A 19,986-nucleotide genomic window follows, 5' to 3' on the forward strand; every position below is an offset into this window, starting at 1 on the left:
CTCCTTGTGCCCGGGGAGGGGGCGGTGCTGCCCCCCCCGTCGGGGCCGGGAGCGGGGCCGGGGCCGGGGCTGGGCGGGCGGGGGCGGTGCTGCCCCCCCGTCGGGGCCGGGAGCGGGGTCGGGCGGGCCGGGGCGGTGCTGCCCCCCCCGTCGGGGCCGGGGCCGGGAGCGGGGCGGCGGCGGAGCCCGGGGCAGCTCTCCCTCCCGCGGCAGCCATGGCAGAGGGCTCCGAAAAGGTGCCCATCGCCCGAGCGGGGCCCGAGGATGTGGAGCAGTGCCTGCCCCCCGTGAGTGCTGCCGGGCGGCGCCGGGCGGGACGGGACGGGACGGGACGGGACGGGATGGATCCGGGCGGGATGGGATGGCTCCAGGCGGGACGGGATGGATCCGAGCAGGATGGGATGGATCCGGGCGGGATGGGATGGATCGGGATGGAACAGGATGGATCGGGACCGAAGAGGTCGAGTCGGGATGGGACGGGATGGATCGGGACCGAAGAGGTCCAGTCGGGACAGGACAGGATGGATCGGGACGGGATGGGATGGATCGGGACCAAAGAGGTCAAGTCGGGGTGGGACAGGATGGATTGGGACAGGATGGGATGGATCGGGGCGGGATGGGATGGATCGGGACTGAAGAGGTCGAGTCGGGGCGGGATGGGACAGATCGGGACGGGATGGGATGGATTGGGACCGAAGATGTCAAGTCGGGACGGGACGGGACGGGGAGGGACGGGATGGATCCGGGCGGGACGGGATGGATCCGGGCGGGATGGGATGGCTCCAGGCAGGATGGGATGGATCCGAGCAGGATGGGATGGATCCGGGCGGGATGGGATGGATCGGGAGGGAACAGGATGGATCGGGACCGAAGAGGTCGAGTCGGGATGGGACGGGATGGATCGGGACCGAAGAGGTCGAGTCGGGGCAGGACAGGATGGATCGGGACGGGATGGGATGGATCGGGACCAAAGAGGTCAAGTCGGGGTGGGACAGGATGGATTGGGACAGGATGGGATGGATCGGGGCGGGATGGGATGGATCGGGACTGAAGAGGTCGAGTCGGGGCGGGATGGGACAGATCGGGACGGGATGGGATGGATTGGGACCGAAGATGTCGAGTCGGGACGGGACGGGACGGGGAGGGACGGGATGGATTGGGGCGGGATGGGATGGATTGGGACCGAAGATGTCAAGTCGGGATGGGACGGGGAGGGACCCAGTGGATCGGTTCAGGTCAGGCCAGGTCGAATCGGGACCAAACAGGTCGGGACCGGATGGAATGGGATGAGGCAGGTGGGGTCAGGATGGGATGGGGTGGGATGGGATGGATCGGGACAAAACGGGTCGTGTCAGATCGGATCAGGACCGAATGGATCGTAATCGGGGCGGATCAGGATGGGTCGTGCCAGGTCGCGACCGAACAGGTCGGGTGCAGTCAGGAGCAGGATGCAGCGGAGCTGGGGGTCAGGACAGGATCGGGGCCCGATCGGGCATCCCAGGGCGGGGGTCTCTGCGGGCCGGGGGGGCCCTGCCGGGGCCCTGCCCGCAGCCAGCACCGCGCTCTCCCCAGGCCTACGCGGCGGCGGCGCCCGGGCCGGGGCGGCTGCTGAAGGCTGGGGCCGCCGTGCTGATCGCCGGAGCCCTCCTGCTCCTGGCCGGGGCCATCGGCGCCTTCTACTTCTGGAAAGCCACCGAGCGGCAGGTGAGCGCGGGGGGCTGCCCGGCCTGGAAGCACATCCTCACCTCGAGCTGGGTTTGGGGTTCTTTGGGTTGGGTTGGTTTTCTGTTTTTTGTTTTGGTTTGGTTTTTTTGAGCTGGCTTCATGTAAGGAGAAGCATAGGCTGGAAACGTTTCTTGCAAGGTCGATAAAGAGGTCTTTAAGCAGATCTTTATTTACTCCACGCTTTTTTTTTTTTTTAAAAAAAAAAAAACCTCCACAACTAAAACCCAAACCCATAATCATTATCTTCACTGGCTGTTTGGCTGGAGCCTCCTGGAAGCACATTTCTTAACAAACATGAAGCCTATCTTTGAGAGCACAGACGCTACATTGATTTCTGCTCGCAAATCCTCAGCAAACTCAAACCCCAACAAGTCCCCAGGGATTCACATCCTGGGCAAACTCCAGCTCCCAGGACAAAAAAAGCATTGAAATGTGTAAATTCCTTTTTCACATCGTCCAGCGTTCTTGGTCCAGATTCTACCTGGACCCTCAAATACGTAAAGCTATATTTAACCCATTAATAGGCTCCTTTATTTCACTCTGGTGGTTTGTATGATTGTGCATACACATAGGCATTTATGGTTAGCCGCTGTGGAACAATTTTTATAGTCACGTAAGTTTTATTATTTACATTTTCTGGCACACATGAAGAATCCCGTATGCAAAGAACAAAACTGAGAAGCTGCTGCTCAGTTTAAGAACCAAAGTTCAGAGCATTTGAACATGTTAATATATTAACTTTTCTTTCTGTTGACATAAGATTTTGGTTTAAAACATATTTTGAAACATAATGGTGCACATTTGAATGTAACTTGCTCCATAAGTGCAATTAGTATCTTTGCATTTACTTTGGAAGAAGTTTTGTACTGCCTCCAGCCACGCACCAGTCCCCATCAAGGAGAGCCTTGTGTGATTCCCAGCAGCCAGAGCAGAGGTGCCCCTGTGCGGTACACCCGTGCACGTAGGGATAATTCAGATAATCAGAAAGAAAGTATAAGGTTTTACACCAAAAAGACAGGACACGTTGCTGGCGTCCAGGATGTGCTGTAAGAGCCGTCTGCTTCTCCAGGCTTTTGAAAAGGGAGAGGGACCCAAATGGGGAGGTAGGCAGGAGGGGGTACGGCTCATGCAGCTCTGACCACGTGGGTGCATCTGTGGAGTGCAGGACAAAGTTTCCCTTTTTTTTTATTGCTCCCATCATCTAAATTTTGCTTTGCAAAATGTGTCATAGTTGTCATTAAGCTCCGAAGTTGATCTCCAGGTGAAGACACGGGAAAAGCTTAGAGTTATTTTTCCAAGCTGCCTTCAAACTCAAAAAGGTACATTTGACTTCCAAACATTTAGGAAGCAACTGTAAAAATTAAGTTTAGGGTAATTCATAAAAAAATTTAAGGCAATTTTAAAATTATTATTATTATTTTTATTTTAAATCTTTAAATTCTCCCATAACTGACAGGGGTAACAGTCTCAACTCTAGCTCAGCCCCTAGCAGGGGAGACCACATACTTTAGTTTTCTGGACCATGTTCAACAGGAGTCCTAGACAGCGGAGAATATGGGACTGAATCTGTATAACTGAGGAACCATAAATCTGTGGCACCCTAGACTTCCCTGAGCGAAGGTGAGAGAAGAAATTTGTCTCTAACTGCCAGTGTAAATTTTTCATTAAAATGCTGTAAGGCTTTTTTAAGACCAAAAGTAAATTGCTTGTGCAGCACTTTTAGCAGAACTACACGAGAGCATCGAAAAACCCCTCCACAGATTGTGGTCCTCCAGCAAATACAAACCACGCTGCAGCTTTCCTCACTGAAAATAGGATAAGAGCAAACACGCTGACAAGGAAAATACGAGTCTATACAACTTCACATCCAATTTAAACAAAGTTCACATCCATACAAGCTGAGAAACATGTCCTTATTCAGGAGGAACTCATTTTCCTGTGCATCAGCAAAACAACCTAAGAGATAGAATCATAGAATCGTCTAGGTTGGAAAAGACCTTTAAGATCATCCAGTCCAACCATTAACCTACACTACCAAGCCCACCTAAACCAATCAAGGGTAGACTAGACTAAACTATATCCCGAAGTGCCACATCTACCTCTTTTTTGAACACTTCCAGGGATGGTGACTCCACCACCTCTCTGGGCAGCCTGTTCCAATGCTTGACCACCCTTTCCGTAAAGAAATTTTTCCTAATTTCCAACCTAAACCTCCCCTGGCGCAGCTTGAGCCCATTTCCTCTCGTCCTATCGCTAGCTACTTGGGAGAAGAGACCAACACCCACCTCACTACAACCTCCTTTCAGGTAGCTGTAGAGAGCGATAAGGTCTCCCCTCAGCCTCCTCTTCTCCAGGCTAAACAACCCCAGTTCCCTCAGCCGCTCCTCATAAGACTTGTTCTCCAGACCCTTCACCAGCCTTGCTGTCCTTCTCTGAACACACTCCAGCACCTCAATGTCTTTCTTGTATTGAGGGGCCCAAAACTGGACACACAGATAAACAGGGGTTGGCCTCCTTCAGAGTAAGACGCTTGCTCCTGCTCTCCGTTGGGAGTCATGCCAGTGTAAGAAGCGATTCCTAAACCATGACCTAGAAGAAGGAAGGGTTTTGAGTTGGAGTGAGCCTGGATGTGGATTCATCCCATGTCCCTTTTGAAGTAAAACTGTCGGTACTAATACATCTGTGTGCGGCCCCTGAGGTCTCTGGAGGAGGCACCTCAGGAGGTCTCCAGTCCTACCTGCTGCTCAGAGCAGGGACAGCTGTAGGTCAGAGCAGGTTGCTCAGGGCTTTATCCAGTTGGGTCTTGAAAACCTCCAAGGATGGAGCCTGCACAACCTCTCTGGGCAACCCGCTCCACTGCCAGCCCACCCCAACGGTGAAGTGTTGCGGTAGGGTGGTGTTGGTTGTTGGAGGGTTATCAAATGCCTACAGAAATAAAAGTGAGGAGCCAAATAGGGATATGACAGTCAGATTCACCCATTGCCTGGTGTAGGAGGAAGGCAATAAGCAATTACTGATGTGTGCTACTGCTCTTATCGATTCCAGGTGTACAATGTTCACTATACTATGAGCATTAATGGGAAAGTACAAGACGGATCAATGGAAATAGATGCTGGAAACAACTTAGAGACATTCAAAACAGGAAGCGGGAGCGAAGAGGCTGTTGAAGTTCATGATTTTCAGATTGTAAGTACCACCACCCTTGTCTTTCACGTAACATGCTCCAGTGCTGGACTCTAAGGATAACCTGCCCTGCCCCGACTTCTCTGCCCCAGCCAGTCTCGGGTTCCAGCCCCCAACTATCCACACAAACATTCTTGCTCTCCTGGCTTGATTTCACAGCGAGACAGGCAGTTTTCTCCAAAACAAAGTCTAAGTGCCTTTTGGGGATAGGCCGTGCCACATCCCACTCCGGGAAGCAATATGGATTAGGCTGCATCAGGTTTGGCTCCGTGTAACGCTTTCCATTTTCAAACCACTGAACAGAGCTACATGTGCCCTTGGGGTCTTGCTAGAAAAACATTCTGGCAGGCTGGGACACAGCCCTTGCATGATTTCATATGATTTGAACTGGAAAAAAACACCTCCCCCTCCCCAAAACATCACCGTTTTAGGGGCACAGGGTCAACACAGTAAGCCAAGTAGACACCAAGGAGAGACCACGACACAGCGCTGGACCTGGGCAGCTTGCTCTGCCCCGAGATCCAGGATGGGAGCTGCTCTCCATGGCTTGGCCTGGGTTCATCCCCAGGGGAGAGGATGGAGGCATTTAGCATAGCTTATGCATCCGTGCACCAAACGCACGGTGCTGGGCCACTCGGGCTGGCAGCAAACACATCTGGGTACCCCAGCAACTTGGCTGCGGGTGCTCAGCCCAGAGCCTGGACTAACAGATGCCAAAACTCAGCAGAGCTCAACAGCTCGGAGAGAGCGGTTCACTGAGCTGTACCACCTCTGAGCTACTAAAGGCACATCTATGGGATGTTGCAGAAACCTATTTAGAGGGCCCAGATCCTGCAATTAATGTTCTCAGGTGCGAAACACTCAACTTCAGAGCTAAGTCCTCTGTAAGCCAAAGCAGCACTTAAAATAAAGGTGCTGCTGCCAGGAAGACTTGCCCAGGGCTTCTGGAGCAGCCACCTCCCCCTTGCTGAATCTAGAAAGGTAAGGAAATTCAGCTCCTTGGCTTCTCAGCAAATAAAAACAAATCCATACCAGGAGACCCAGGACCCCAACTTTCCTGACAGCTGCGGTTCAGCCTTTATGGAACTCTCGTTAACATCACCATAGTAACATTATTAGCAGCTGAATAAGAGCACCCACAATGAGCTCTTCTCACTTGCCTTCACCATTCCACATCTGCACAAAAGTACCAGCCCATTGGAGAGATGCTAAATTCACATTGCCTCCACACGTGCTGCTGGTAAGCTACCGCCTGTCACAGCTGGGTCAGAAATCAGCTCCTAACACCAACCAGCTAAAGGCACCTCCCAGGGACGGTGCCTGCTTGTAATGACAGAGGGCCAGGCTCAGCAAGAGCAAGAGGAATCTGCCAATTGGGTTTTCAGCCAAGAATGCATATGAAGGAGAAAGAAATTGAAGAGGTGCGCTTCCATCAGCCAAATACTTATATTAGCAGCTTTGGATCAACCACTCGAACGATTGCGTGGTCAGTGAAGACTTGGATTTGGCAATATTAGGATGCTCCTAGCACACTCAGTGCACCACGAAGTCTCATTCCCTTGTGCACTCATCCCTGCGTAGCCATCCCCTCTCTCACCACTTTAGAATTAGTCATTTTGTTTTGACGGATGTCTGTCCAACTGTGCAGGACTTGCAGGCACACAGGATGAGACTCAGATGCCTCAGTACCATCCATCTCAAGCTGCACTGGATGCCTATGGCATCTTTGATGCCCGTACGAGGCAGGTGAGAGGGGTCATGATGACACTCATGACAGAAAACCAGCACACCTCAAATGGCACTAGATAATTCTATTTAGGTGGTTGAATGGAGTTTGTGCAACCCTATGAAAAACATAGATGTTTTGCCACCTACAATGAGGTATCTAAATTCGCAACATAAACCAGAGCTCTTTTAAAACAGGTACCCAAAAGCCTACAGCACAAACACAGAAACTACAGACGAGGTTCCCCTGGCCCAAATGTTGGTGCCCAAGGTGCTGGCACATAGCTGGCAGATACAACCCTGGACTTGCAGGAGACCTGCAGCCCTCCGGAGCTACTGGCATACCCTTCTCTTGCTTAAAATTAGACATCGTGTTTAGGCAACTGCATTTCACCCCCATAGGCCAGATGAAGGAAGTCCCACACACAGATTTCTGCACCAAATTCCCTGTCACAAGCTTCCCCTTGCTGTCACAGCCACTTAAGTGTATAAATTGGACCAAGCTGCCCCCTATTTTTGTAAGCCTGTGTCATAAGGGTACCACACCGCCAGCTAATGCAATTTCAAGGCTGCCTGCGTTAGGTGCTAAGTTACAGTTCAAATCGTGTCAACTAATTCCTTAACAGAGCTACTTCAAGTAGCCTACAGCGGGCGTGGAAGCACTTACATAAAACACCCCCACCTTTCAGAAATCCAGCAAAAACTTCTAGACCCATTTGACCAAAACTGTCACAGTAAAATGATGAGAGAAGAGTGTTTTATTGCATCTGTTTTTAAGTAAGATTCAACCTTCAGACTAAAAATTCAGCGGCAATTTTAGCAGAGCTCAAGTGCCTTCTTGGGGGCGGTGGGGAGCTGGAGGGCTGCACACAACCCCCTGCCTTCTGCTTTTGCAGGGCATAACTGGAATCCGCTTTGCTGAAGGAGAAAAATGTTACATCAAAGCTCAGCCAAAAGCTCACGTCCCCGAAGTTGATGCTATGACTAAAGCGAGCCTCTCATCTGAGCTGGTAAGGGGTGATTTATTTACTTTTTTAAAACAAATCTTTGTATGGAAAGGGACTTAAAGGAGTATTTAAACACAAATAAAAATGACATATGAAAACCACTGAAGAAGTCATAGAATCATAGAACGGTTTGGGTTGGAAGTGACCTTTAAAGTCATCTAGTCCACCCCCTTCCCAATGAGAAGTCTTCTGTGGAGAGTTGAGGGTTCCTTGACCGATTGCAAGGGGTCCCTGAACGGTAAGAAAAACAAGATTGGTGTCACAGATGTACTCATTATGCTGCATCCAGGGGCATGGCGGGAACCTGCAGACTAGGGCGTGGGGGAAGCTGTAGACCAACATCTAGCAGATCCATAGGAGACCTCAATGACAAGCGTATCTGCCCGAGATCAGGCTGTGCACAAGGCTGGAAGGGAGAGCATGGAAGAAGCAGCTGCTTTAGTCAATGCAAAGAGGGACAGTGGTAGATCCCAGGAGATTTCTCTCAACACTCTTGAGCAGAAGCAGGGACTCCAGCACTCAGGTCCTCTGAAATAGTCAATAAAGGGGAATTGTGGAAAACATTATTGCAAAAATTCAGCTAACTCAGAAGAAATAACAGTTAAAAAAAAAAAAGAATTTGCCTTCTTATGACGGCATCAGACTTCATTTTAGGACACCGTGTTAACCAAATTTCATGGAATCTGCATCGCAACCACCACAAAAAACTGCAGTTCTCACCCAGATACCGCCAAAACCTCTCCTTACCTCACATTTGTAAAAAAGCCTAGGAACACCCGAGTTTCCCAGAGCTCAGACCCCCAAACCCATCGCTCACACAGCAGTGGCTCTGGTGACTTGAGTACAGCTGAGCCTGGACACTGGCAGGGGCTCAGCCAGCGGCAGGAGAGCACAGGAGATCCACAACCCCTTTCCCTGGGTTTGGTCCACTCCCAAGAAAATAAAAGCAGATACGATTAGCTGGGAGATAGGCACCATTAAGGCTGCACCTACCTGCAACGCTGCTGTGATTAATGAACGCCTACTTTAAAATGAAGGGAAAAAAGGTGTCTCTAAATCCAATCAGCAAGGCACCAGCAATGTTAGAAAGGTCCCTGAAGTTGGTGCGATTTTCCCCATGATGGGGAAGAGGTCTTGCCAAATTCCAGGCAGAGACCTAGATCTTTCCTGCCTTGCCTTATTTTAAAGGCAAGCTGGGCTTCTCGACTTCATTACCGCTATTGCCTAAAGTCAAGGTTTCAATTTTTCATCTTTCTCTAAGAGTAAAGTCACAGTCCTGAAGACATTATGCTAAAATAGTAAAAAAGTTATTTCTGATCTTCTACCCGGCTACAGTAAACCTCTTTCCTTGTCCTGGTTTCTGTGTTATCTTCTCCAAAGATGCATCACCTACACAGCCGCTGCTATAAATCATAGGCACCGAGGCCAAAACAAGTAGCTAATTTAGTGCTGCCATTGGGATATTAACCTTTCCGTGTTGCTCGACTTTCCAGGTTAGATGTACGACAGGAATGGCAAAGCGGTATGTATTTTTCTAGAGCACGTCCTTTCTCCGATACACATGTGTTCAGGAGAAAGTATGCGTATGCCATTTTCTTACAACATGGATCATAACCAACACTGCCTACAAAAATGGTTGATTAAAGTAAGCTTTTATAGCTACCCAAATTCTGCCTGCTCACAAGTCAGGATCATCTCAAACAGAAACAAAGGATATTTTTATTTCTGAAAACTAGATTCAGATATTTCTGATGCTGATAAAAGCTTAAGTGGGAGAATACAAATGAAGAGCACTTCTCACTAGACAGATTGGATAGCGAACTTAAATGACTTGAGACCTACAAAAGAAATCAATAAACACATTAAAGGAACAGCAACTCAATGGAATAAATTGATCTAGTCAGTTACGTAACAAGTTTTGATGACTTTTATGGAAGCAATTTAGAATTTTAACTTTGAAATCATACTGGTTTTCATGATTCACAAGTTGGTTTTCTTTTAATATTTCACTGTTGCTATAAAATACTTACACATTTTATGCAAAATAATACTTTGAACTAACAACTTTAAAGAATCAATCACTGGCATTTTCCTACGTTACTTTGAAGATATGAACCAAAAACCTGCAGGGTACACTTCAAAAAGGCAGGCTCCTTTAACGTGCACTTCAAGCTTCTGGTCAATTGAATTGCTTTCACCAAACGAGACCTTTAATCAGACTGATCACATTGACTTAAAACTGGAAGCTGGAGCAGCTCTCAAGCTGTAATCCTAAAACTTTTGAACAAGATCTTTTTTCTCCCCTATTGTAAATACAGTTATCTCTTGGAGTACTTCAAATGAGAATGGGGCATCATAAAAGATTAGGATCTTGGTTTTAGCTGGCGTATTTCAGTGCTGCTCTGCTGAAGGTGGTAAATCTTCACAGTTTCTACCACCTGAAAATCTGGCACTTTGGGCTGAAAGATCTCCGACACCTAGTCCTTGTACATTGGGGCAAAAGCCTTGCAAGAGAGAGACGGGTGAAATCTTAGCCCCAGGAAAGCTGACAGAAGTTTTGCCATTCATTTCAGCGGTGGCAACCTTTACTCAGGCTTTGGCTCAGTACAATCGGTTCACATTCATGAAATACGAGGATGCTCGGTATTAGCTGCAGCAGATGATTATACAGTTTGATGCTCAAGAATTAACAGCAAGCAGGCACATGACTGTTCACTGAGCTAGCAAAGGATTTATGCTCTTCTATTTGCAGGAAGATGAAATCATGCCTGTGAGATTTGATGAAAACTCCCTTATCTGGGTGGCTGCAGACGAGCCTATCAAGCATAACGGTTTCCTAAGCCCCAAAATTTTAGAGCTTTGCGGGGACCTTCCAATTTTCTGGCTTCGACCAACGTATCCCAAAGGTAACACTTCTTGTATTTGAAAAGTATGTTATCCCTCCCTTCATCTAAACACCTTCCCCCAAATCAGGTTTGCCACTGAAGACTTGCACATCGGGGAAAACAGCATCCTTTCCTCCCTTGCCCAGCCTGTCTTCTCAAGCCCTCATGGGCTGGTGCCGAGATTGCGGGTTTGGAGTTCATCCACACTTACCTAGACATTTGGTCTTCCATACCTGCATTTCCTCAGACAATTTATACAGCCAACGTGAGTGACTTACTATGAAATGAAGCATTACCAGAGAGGTCAGCCTTCTAGTTTTCAGAAGGACAAGACAACAGCTTAAACTAGCCTCCAAAATTTTTACGTAGCTGACACCAGGCAGCAGGAATACCATACCTGGCCAGTAGTTGGGGAATATCGAGCTCCTGATCTGGGATCGTACCCTGTCCTGTGTCCCACCTTGCTTCTCCAGAGGCTTCACTGGAGTGGAGGGACAAGATACTTTAGCTAGGCAACTGGTAGATGAAGTTTATGAGGTCCTGGGGGCGGTCCTAGGACTGAAGTACTCCTGTCACCCACAGCCATGCTTAACACGGGTGTTTGGGAGTCACCAGGGAGACAGCAACTTCTCCAGGTAACTTCCAGGACTGGGAGGAGAAGAGAAAGCTTGAAAAGATTTACTCCTGCTTGGTCCAGTTAATATTAGAACACTAAAAGAGGGGAAAAAAAAAACCAAAACCCAAACAAACAACATTTTAGAGCATGTGTAGATCCAAACTGCCAAGATTTTCCACTTTTCTCATGAGCTTTCCTATCCCACTGGGAAACAAACCAACAGTATCAAAGCAGATCAGAAGCTATTTCCACCAGGTTCACCAGCTGCCCTGGGGAGCAGGGCACCAGTCTGTCACAAAAGCACTTTAAAAAAATTAGATATATCTAACTGGTCTTGCTAGTGCTGGCAACTGCTGCTGAATTATCATCAGTGACGACACAGAGGGTCAAAAAGCACCTCCTCACACCCGTTTTGCTTCAAGGGGAGGAAGGGTGGGGGGAAAGCAATCTCACACCCCTTTGGACTGACGCTGGCTGCAGATGCAACACAGGAAGGCAAGCAGGTCCCATGGGGATGTTCATCAAGTTTGCCACCACAGTTTCACCTTTCCCTCTGCCTCCCCCCTCCTTCTTTAATATTTAAAGAAATCACTGAAACCTTAGATAATGTGTGGATAAATACAAGGACACGCTGAAGGTAAGATTATCCTCCTATGATCACTTTTTCAGATAACCAAAGGAGAGAAATGAAGAGAAACAAACGCCAATCAGAATCAAACTTCGATAGGGAAGACTTGGAAGCTGCTACTGAAGAAGTAAATACCAGGTCGCCTACCACACAGCTGACTCAAGAGCTTGATCGCCAATCTAATGAAACCAGGCCAATGGGACAAGAAACTGATCAAACGCTTAATCCAGAAAACCCATATAATGTAAGTATTTGCACCGTAATCTTCTTTCAGAGCCCGAGACTGTTGTAGACAGGTAATACTGGTGATGTGGGGTTTGTCTTTTTTTTTTTTTTTTTTAATTTGCGCAGTCTTCGCCTGTTTAGCTTTTCTCCAAAATTACAGACTTGCAAAGCAAGTTCAAAAAAGTCTTTCCTCTTCCTCTTCTCCCTCCCTCCCCCCAGTTTTCATGAGACTTCAGTCTGAAACAAGCACAAGTGCTTGAGGTGGCAAGATTAAGGCAAGTTGATGCCAAGTTGCTTTTCAGGGTTCAGGTCCATAGGAAGCAGCACTAGAGAGATCCAACAAGCATAGCACCATGTGAAAACAAACCAAAGCTGCTCTTGATCAGACAGCTGATCCCCATCATTTACTGACAATGTAAAGAGAGAATCCAGTAGCTAGAAACATACTTTGCCCTCAAACGGAAATTAGTATCAGAAGTGACTACCACAGAGGAAAGCAGTAGTAGTGTCTGGCTGCAAAGAGATTAGGGTTAGGCCAAAGAAATCTGTTTTCTCAGCCTCTTCTCTATCAGAGTTAAATGGCCGTAGTCTAGCAAGCAATTCTCAAAGGAGAGCCTGTTTAGAGACAGCAACAGTGGGTGGAGGATGACTACTGCAAAACTTGTTCTCGCTCTTCGAGACAAAGCAGCCCACAGAAAGAGCACAGGAGCCACCCTGCTGCGTCCCAACACCTTTGCCGCGCTGCAGGAAAACTGGCTGTACAGTAGGCACCTTCCAGTCTACTGCACCAGCGCCAGACAATTTACACCCACCATTTGGTGCAGCAGGAGTAAGTTATTTTAATACAACACTGTGGCAAGATAAATGCCTCCTGCTTTGGAAATAAGTCCCAGCTCTGACTTGACATTTACGCAACAGCAGGAGATCATTATACTGTGACAGCATTCTGCCAAGTTGACATCCCTTAATTAAACTTAAATTAATCACTCCAAATAAAGCGGATCTAAATCGACTCTCTCACGAGGTCAGTAAAACAGCAGCGGCACTGGAATGTAACTTCTCACTGCTGCTACTAACGTGACCAGGTCCATGGGGTCTGAGGGGCCCTGTCTCCGGAGGGCAGCGGCAGAACAACTGCCTCAGGTCCCGTTCTTCCAGCCATCGGGCCCCTGGGCCAAACGCAGAACGTCCGGTCAGACACGGCCCCCGGGGCTTGCCTCAGCCTGCAGGGCGGGATTCACCTCCGCGGACAGTTACTGCCTAGGTGCCAACACCCAAGCTTCCCTTAGAGACCAGTTCATCCGATTCAAAAGGACTGTTAATGACACTGCAGGTCTTTCCCGTAGGATGAAATGAATCCTCCCCTAGAGCTATTTCTCTTCACCCACTACAAGTGGAGTCTGGACGATGAGCTCAGGTGTGGAAGTTCACGCTGCAGGTATCTGAATTCAAGGACGATGAATCCTGCCCAAGGAAATGACACCGAGCTGTCACTAGCATCCTGTACAAGCCCAGACAAGAGATGGCACCTTTATGTGCCTCACGTTTTTGGTGTGCTGCTAGTTTTCCGAATGAAAAATGCTCAGATAAAAAGCTAAGTGTTACTCTGGTATTTACTCTTTGCTGCTGCTTTTCTTGAAATAACACCAATGGGAAAAGAACAAAGGAGTTTCAGAAAGCAGAATATCCAGGTTACTTTTTTCCCAAAAAGGAGGAAAGGAATTTTGAATGGTCAAGGCAGTAGCAAGAGCCTGCTTTTACACGTTTTATGCATGCCTTGCTCCACTGTCAGATACAGAACAGCCAGAATTCTCACTGTCCACAATGCCCTTAAGTGTGGCTGAAGGGGGAAAAAAAGCAGACCGAAAGACAAGGGAGAAATATTCAGGAAACTGCAGGGTAATAACTTACTGAATAGTTTCCTGGGAATGTTATAAAAAAGCATTAAAATACAAAAATTAAAACATTAAAAGCACTGCATACACTTCAGACATTGTCATCTACATAAAAGACCCAGATAACTGTCTTGAAATCTTTTCCATCACTAATATTTAAAACTTGGGAGTTTACTGCTGCTGGATCTTTTGCAAAGACTGTAGAAGAAAAAAAAAAAATTAAGTTAGTGCTCCCTGTTGTTTCTTTCCATTTTAAATCGGTGACCGCACCAATTCTACTGAACAGAGCAAGATAAAAAAAAGTAAAGCAAGATGCACAGGTCAGTTAGTGGGAGTGTTGTTAACTTCAACAGGATCAAGATTTCAGTTTTTACCCTTTGTAGGGTTAACATGAGCGTCAGGATATTCTACATTCTCTGAGAATGAGGGCACTGGGATGACATTTAATATTTTACATTTCAGCAACTGGAAGGTGAAGGGATGGCTTTTGACCCCATGCTGGATCACCTAGGTGTGTGCTGCATTGAATGCAGACGAAGTTACACACAGTGCCAGAGAATTTGCGAGCCTCTCATGGGCTACTACCCGTGGCCTTACAACTACCAAGGCTGTCGTACCGCCTGCCGAATCATCATGCCCTGCAGCTGGTGGGTCGCTCGTATCATGGGTGTTGTGTGAGAGAAAGCAATCAGAGCCTTGACAAAATAAGCAGGAATGCAATGATGACAAACAGGTAAAAGACTACAACCAAAGCAGCGGTACCAATCCTGGCTTTTAAATCAAAGTGTGTGTTACTGCACCAAAAGCAAGGTCAGATATTCTAACTGTAAATAAAATCTTAAGTTAATATTCCATTAGCTCTACAAATGACAAGGGTATACTAGCAGTTACTGAATTCAAAAACTAAGACACCCCCCCCCAAAAAGACAATAGTAAACTTTGCTCACAAACTGGTTTAGCAGTCTAGAAGCTTGCTCATAAATCCAAATTCAGCATTTCATAACAAAACCCTCTCTCCGAGCTAGACGTGAAAATTTACGTCCAATTAGGCAACTAGCTCAACTTGTACACTTGGGAGTACCTTTCATCCATGTAGCTTACTTAAATAAATCACAAGTTAAGTTACTCCCTGTTGCTATTCATACTGAGTTGCCAGGTCATTATGAATGGTTATAAACCAATTACAGCATACCTTTCCCACAAAGCTGCGCCGGGGGACACGGGAAAGTGCACATTGTGCTAAATCGGAAACAAATGGCAGGAAAAGGGGCGGCGGAAGGGAATGTGCGTGGCCGCAGAATCAAAACCCTTCGCACATCCCAACATCAAAGAAGCCCCAGCATCAAGAATCTTGTATCCATGATACCACTGTAGTGTCTAACAAGTATCTGCTATCCAGCTACTACAGCAAAAGTATTTACATGCAGTTGTAGACCAAAGAGTCTCAAGACCCTTCAGAATCTACAACAGCCACTGTATTTATAAATCCTTGAACTAGACACTTTTGACACAAGATTACAACCCCTCTTTATTCCACATGGGTAGCAGCCATTCATGCTAGCTCCTTTAGCTTCACTGAAGCTAACCTCTGTTCCCCACAAGAGAAACTGCTTACCAGTAAGGGGGGGGGGGGGGGGGGGGGAAGGGTTCTGAACTCACCCTTTTTGCTTAGGCAAGCTCTGCAATTATTGGGATTGATCCTATTACATATTAAATCTCTAAGGAAGGTGCTAAGCTGAAACACAAAGATGAATGACTTAGGATTTCTAGCGTTGAAAAACAAAGATAGAGGTATTACACTGCCTTCACCCATACCATGTATCTTGAACTCTGCCATTGAGTTTATAGAGCCATCTACATGGGCTTTATAAACAGAATGGTCCAATTTTTCTTAAAAGTTCACTTTCTGGAGCATTCATTTTTGTGACTAAACAGCTCTTGAGATGTTGCAAGCCTAGTAATGTTATTAACACTGCGTAACACACAGAAAAGAGGAATTAATTTGACATAATCGTGGCTTAAAGAAAATAAAGACAACCTCACGTGGAATGCTAAACTGCATATCTAAAAAGCAAAGTGTTAAATGAGAATAAGATGAGAATAGAATTCAGTATTTTGTTCTATTGTAGCTTTTTTTTTTTAATATAAGCTTCACCTTCCCTTAATCTGAAGACAGACTTGCTTTGAAATATTTAAATGAAAACCTTCTTAAAGTGGGATTTCAAGGCCTGTTAAATTTGAGTTTCTGCTTTTTAAAATGAAAATGACCTTGATCATTATATTGTTTTAGAAGTACGTCATTCATACGCTTAGAAAAGTCGGTTTTCCTTTTTCTTTTTTTACTGCAGATTAAACAAATACATTAAAAAATGGCAATCGCTTTCTGTGCTTTTTTCAATGCAGAAAGTGTAACAGTACCTTTACGTACATGTTCAAGAGCTGTCTGGAAAGGAAAACAAGGGGATCAGCAAGTGAAACACTGAAGGCAGAGAGAAGGAAGTGTGACTGAATATACAAACTAGACTGTTGCTGTCTTTTGCATCTAAGGCCATCTTGAGGCAACTCATGACCTGCTTCTCCTCATGTCCCCCCAGTAAAAAAAAAAAAAAAAAAAAAAAAAATTTCTTCAGAAGATGCTACAAAAAAAAAAGTCTTTTAGGTGACTTCCATGTCTACACATTCTTAACAAAATTAACTCTTCCTAAACAAAAGCTTAGATCAGTTGTTTTCTATAGGCAGTCACAACGCATGTGAAGTAAAAAAAGCATCCTAGTCATGGATGTGTTAAACTGTCACATGCATGTATGTCTTGAGAACTCTTCTGTATGCACCATACCAAGAAAGCCCCAGTGATCATAAGAGAAGCAGATACACTACTTACATGGTCTGTGACTGGTAAAATTGCCAGAACTACTATATTGCCTAAGTACAACACAGAGGGCACAATTTATCCATTTCCAAAAGATATGCAACAAAATGCCTTCCCTAGCTCATGCTTCAAGTAAGCAAATTTTTATTTAACTATCGGACTCAAAGGAAAAAATGTAAAGATCTCTTGCTGCAGCAAGGTTGAAAAGTCTTCTTTAAGCACATCTAATTTTGAAGGAAACCTTCTGATGCGATATAGGAATGACAGTAAAACCAAGACCTAAAGATATGAAAAGACGTAGCAATATTCCCTGCAGTGGCTCGACTACAGTTCTAACTATCCATAGCAATCCTACTCCCTATTGTATAGCATTTACTACCAACGTTGAAGACAAGTTTTCCACTGCCACCACAAATATAACAGTTTGCACACTAAAGAGGTTACAATATGTCTGCATTTGGGGGGGGTGGGGAGGGTGGATGTTCCTTCAATCTGACCCTGCACTAGCAGAAACCAGTTCCAAACCTTCCTTTGGCCAAAGTTTAGGGGAGGAGGAAAGAGGGACAAGCTTGTCACCAGCAGTGTTTCCCACTACAGGTGGATGGATGGTAGTCAGAGCACTGTAATTCTACCATCCTTAAAACTTAACTACTCATGTTATTGTGTACGAGGAGGATTAGGATGGCAGAGCAGATTAGAGCAGAAAAAGAGGATAAATTCAGGCTGGTGGACAACAGAAGGAAAACAGGCCACAATACCATAGGGTTAAAAAGACTGAAAGCCAGTGATGGGAAGACAGGAGTCTCTTTCCTGCATCTACAGCCCCCTTTCTTCCCACTTAGAAGGAATGGACCCGAGTCTCTCCCTTTGTCCTTTCTGATATGGGAATCATCCTCCACTTGTATCTACAGTGAGAAAGGTAGAAGCAGCTGGGGGGCATGGAAGGCGGGAATCTGTCTTCTGCCTCCCATGTAACACTTTGCCCCTGCTGCAGCACAAATAAATTCCAAGAAAGTTTCAGTGAAGAACAGACTAATCACTTGTTCCATGCGGGGGGGGGGGGGGGGGGGGGGGGGAAGGAGAGGCATAAAACTACAGTTGGCAAAGAATTAATTGTTGATTGGCACATCGGGGTGGACAGAATCTCTGCTCAGAAAGAGCAAGTTAGACTGAACCATCATCTTCTGCTTCTGAGAGGCTCAACCCATTTTTTATAAGCACTTGCACATATACCAACGATGAGAGAGGCAGCCTTAAGCTACAACAGACAGGCATTTTCTATGACCCCCCTAGAACAGTAGCAGAGAGTAATCCCATCTGTGGTATTAAATGGGAAAGCTACCGTTACCTCTTGCTGTCCTGTTGCTGTATTTGTGATAGGACTACAAATTAGAGCACTGAGTTGAAACTGCCTGGGTCTTCTAGACAGTACTATCTACAGATGACCAAAAGGCTTGGAAAAAAACCCTCAAGCTAAGTTTGAACACAATTAAAACATCATCCACTCTGCCCTTGCAGGCAGTTCTCTGTCTCCAGCCAACTCATTGCCGGTGCTGCAACAAATTCTGCTCATCCTTTCTAGTCCCGAAGGAAATTCCCTTTGTCGCTGAAAACCTTCACAGCCTCTGTTCAACCTCTAAGCTCCCTGATATCTTTCCCTTGACCTAGAGCTTTTGGAATCATTCTGTGCATGTGTTTTGCCAAGAACAAAACATATACTGTTCACAAAGTTCATGAAGCACCTTCCCCCAACTTTACAAGGAATTTTTACCTGTTGCTTTGACCCAATCCTTCCCCCCACAAAAAAACCCCCAGTACCCCCGTAAGGCAAGAAGAGCTGCCATTACTGGTTCACCTAAATTTTAGGGTGGAATGCACACACACAGATTATCTGTCTGTGCTCAGAAACATGATGGAATTATGTTTAGACCTGCAAACTTTGCTCACAGGACTGAGATGAACAGGGAGGTCTAGCACTTGATTGCTACAAGTTTTAGCCTGAAGCTAAAGCATTATATTTGCATTACATGTGCCTCAAGAGTACATAAGTAGCAATGCATTTGATTTTACTTTTTGCCTTAAGCTAAGTGAATTGAATCCCAAAGCACTGAAACAGTACCCACTTAATACAAGAACATATTGTGCTTATTTGATGAAATATTCCCATGGACTTTCCATAAGTGAGAGCAGACAGAGGAACCCCTACTGTGTTCTCTTCAGTAAGTAAGAACAACTTGATTGGCAGAAAACATCCTCAAATAACTTTTCCATTTCTATTTAAGAGATTTTTATCTAGGCTCTTCCCATAGCCAGTCTTTGCTAAGCGCTGTTAAGTGCTCTGAATGACATTTATAAAGCAAGGCTGGCCAGGAGACAAGAACCCACTTTTGTGACAAAGTGAAGCGCTCAGACATTTGTCTTCCCTCTACATTAGAAAGGAAGAAATGCCTTTCACAGCATAAATAAAAAGTAGCAAAGCACTAATCTAGGAGAATGAAGTTCAAGTCCGTGTTCCAAATCAAGTCAACTTCAATGTTAGCATCCCATATGGGTGGCAAGATGCTCTAGATATTGAGCAACTAGCTATTCAGAATTCTCTGAAGGGCAAGAAATTCCCCACTGAAGCTAACAAATCTTCACTGAAATATGCCACAAGTATACCCTTCAAGAAACTCTTCCAAGAAGCAAACATTGCTCAGTAAGAGGTAAGGCACATACAAAAACCTTCCTAATTTCAATCCATCTGCCTTCATTGTATTCAAAGACCAGGATAACATTCAGTTCTGAAAGCCATCAAATTCAAGCTTTGGAAAAGATGAGTCCATTTGGAAGCTAAAAATGATTCAAAAAGAAATCGCTGCCCAGCTTGCACTACAGGATAATCATGATCTGAGTGCATCAAGAAACTGCAGTTATGTCAAGACTGTAGTCATAGCCTACAGACACCAAGCATGACGTTCTGAAGTTCATAGCTATGGCATACATCCAAACACAAGATTTTTAAGATTTGTGAGATTTTAAAATCTTGGTATCTATCTACTGCACAGGTATAGTAACAATACTAGGAAAAAAAACACTGCACAACCCAGATTTCTAGTCCTCAGAAGGAAGAGAATACATTCTTTCTTCCTCTTCCTTACTTTTCAATCATCTTTTACATATATTTATTACTTTAACAGGTGCAGACTTCTAATAGCATTTTACCAAGCTCATCCAATTCTCACTGTG

General features: G+C 45.9%; 1 protein-coding gene across 1 annotated transcript; it reads left to right on the plus strand.

The window, feature by feature from the left end:
- Positions 1–215: 215 nt before the first annotated feature.
- Positions 216–14,567, plus strand: CNMD (chondromodulin). Its single transcript, XM_075727563.1, has 7 exons — positions 216–287; positions 1,573–1,704; positions 4,771–4,911; positions 7,530–7,643; positions 10,393–10,546; positions 11,811–12,013; positions 14,352–14,567. The coding sequence occupies exons 1-7, from the start codon at positions 216–218 to the stop codon at positions 14,565–14,567; spliced, it is 1,032 nt and encodes a 343-aa protein (XP_075583678.1).
- The last annotated feature ends 5,419 nt before the right edge of the window (positions 14,568–19,986 follow it).

This window comes from Pelecanus crispus, chromosome 1 (genome assembly GCF_030463565.1).
Source record: "Pelecanus crispus isolate bPelCri1 chromosome 1, bPelCri1.pri, whole genome shotgun sequence".
NCBI lineage: Eukaryota > Metazoa > Chordata > Aves > Pelecaniformes > Pelecanidae > Pelecanus > Pelecanus crispus.

Excerpts from the sequence above, each read along its gene's own strand:
- CNMD (XM_075727563.1), top strand. The coding sequence starts at position 216 with ATGGCAGAGGGCTCCGAAAAGGTGCCCATCGCCCGAGCGGGGCCCGAG. Across the intron at positions 288-1,572 it reads TGGAGCAGTGCCTGCCCCCC|GCCTACGCGGCGGCGGCGCC; the intron begins GTGAGTGCTGCC and ends CGCTCTCCCCAG. Across the intron at positions 1,705-4,770 it reads GGAAAGCCACCGAGCGGCAG|GTGTACAATGTTCACTATAC; the intron begins GTGAGCGCGGGG and ends TATCGATTCCAG.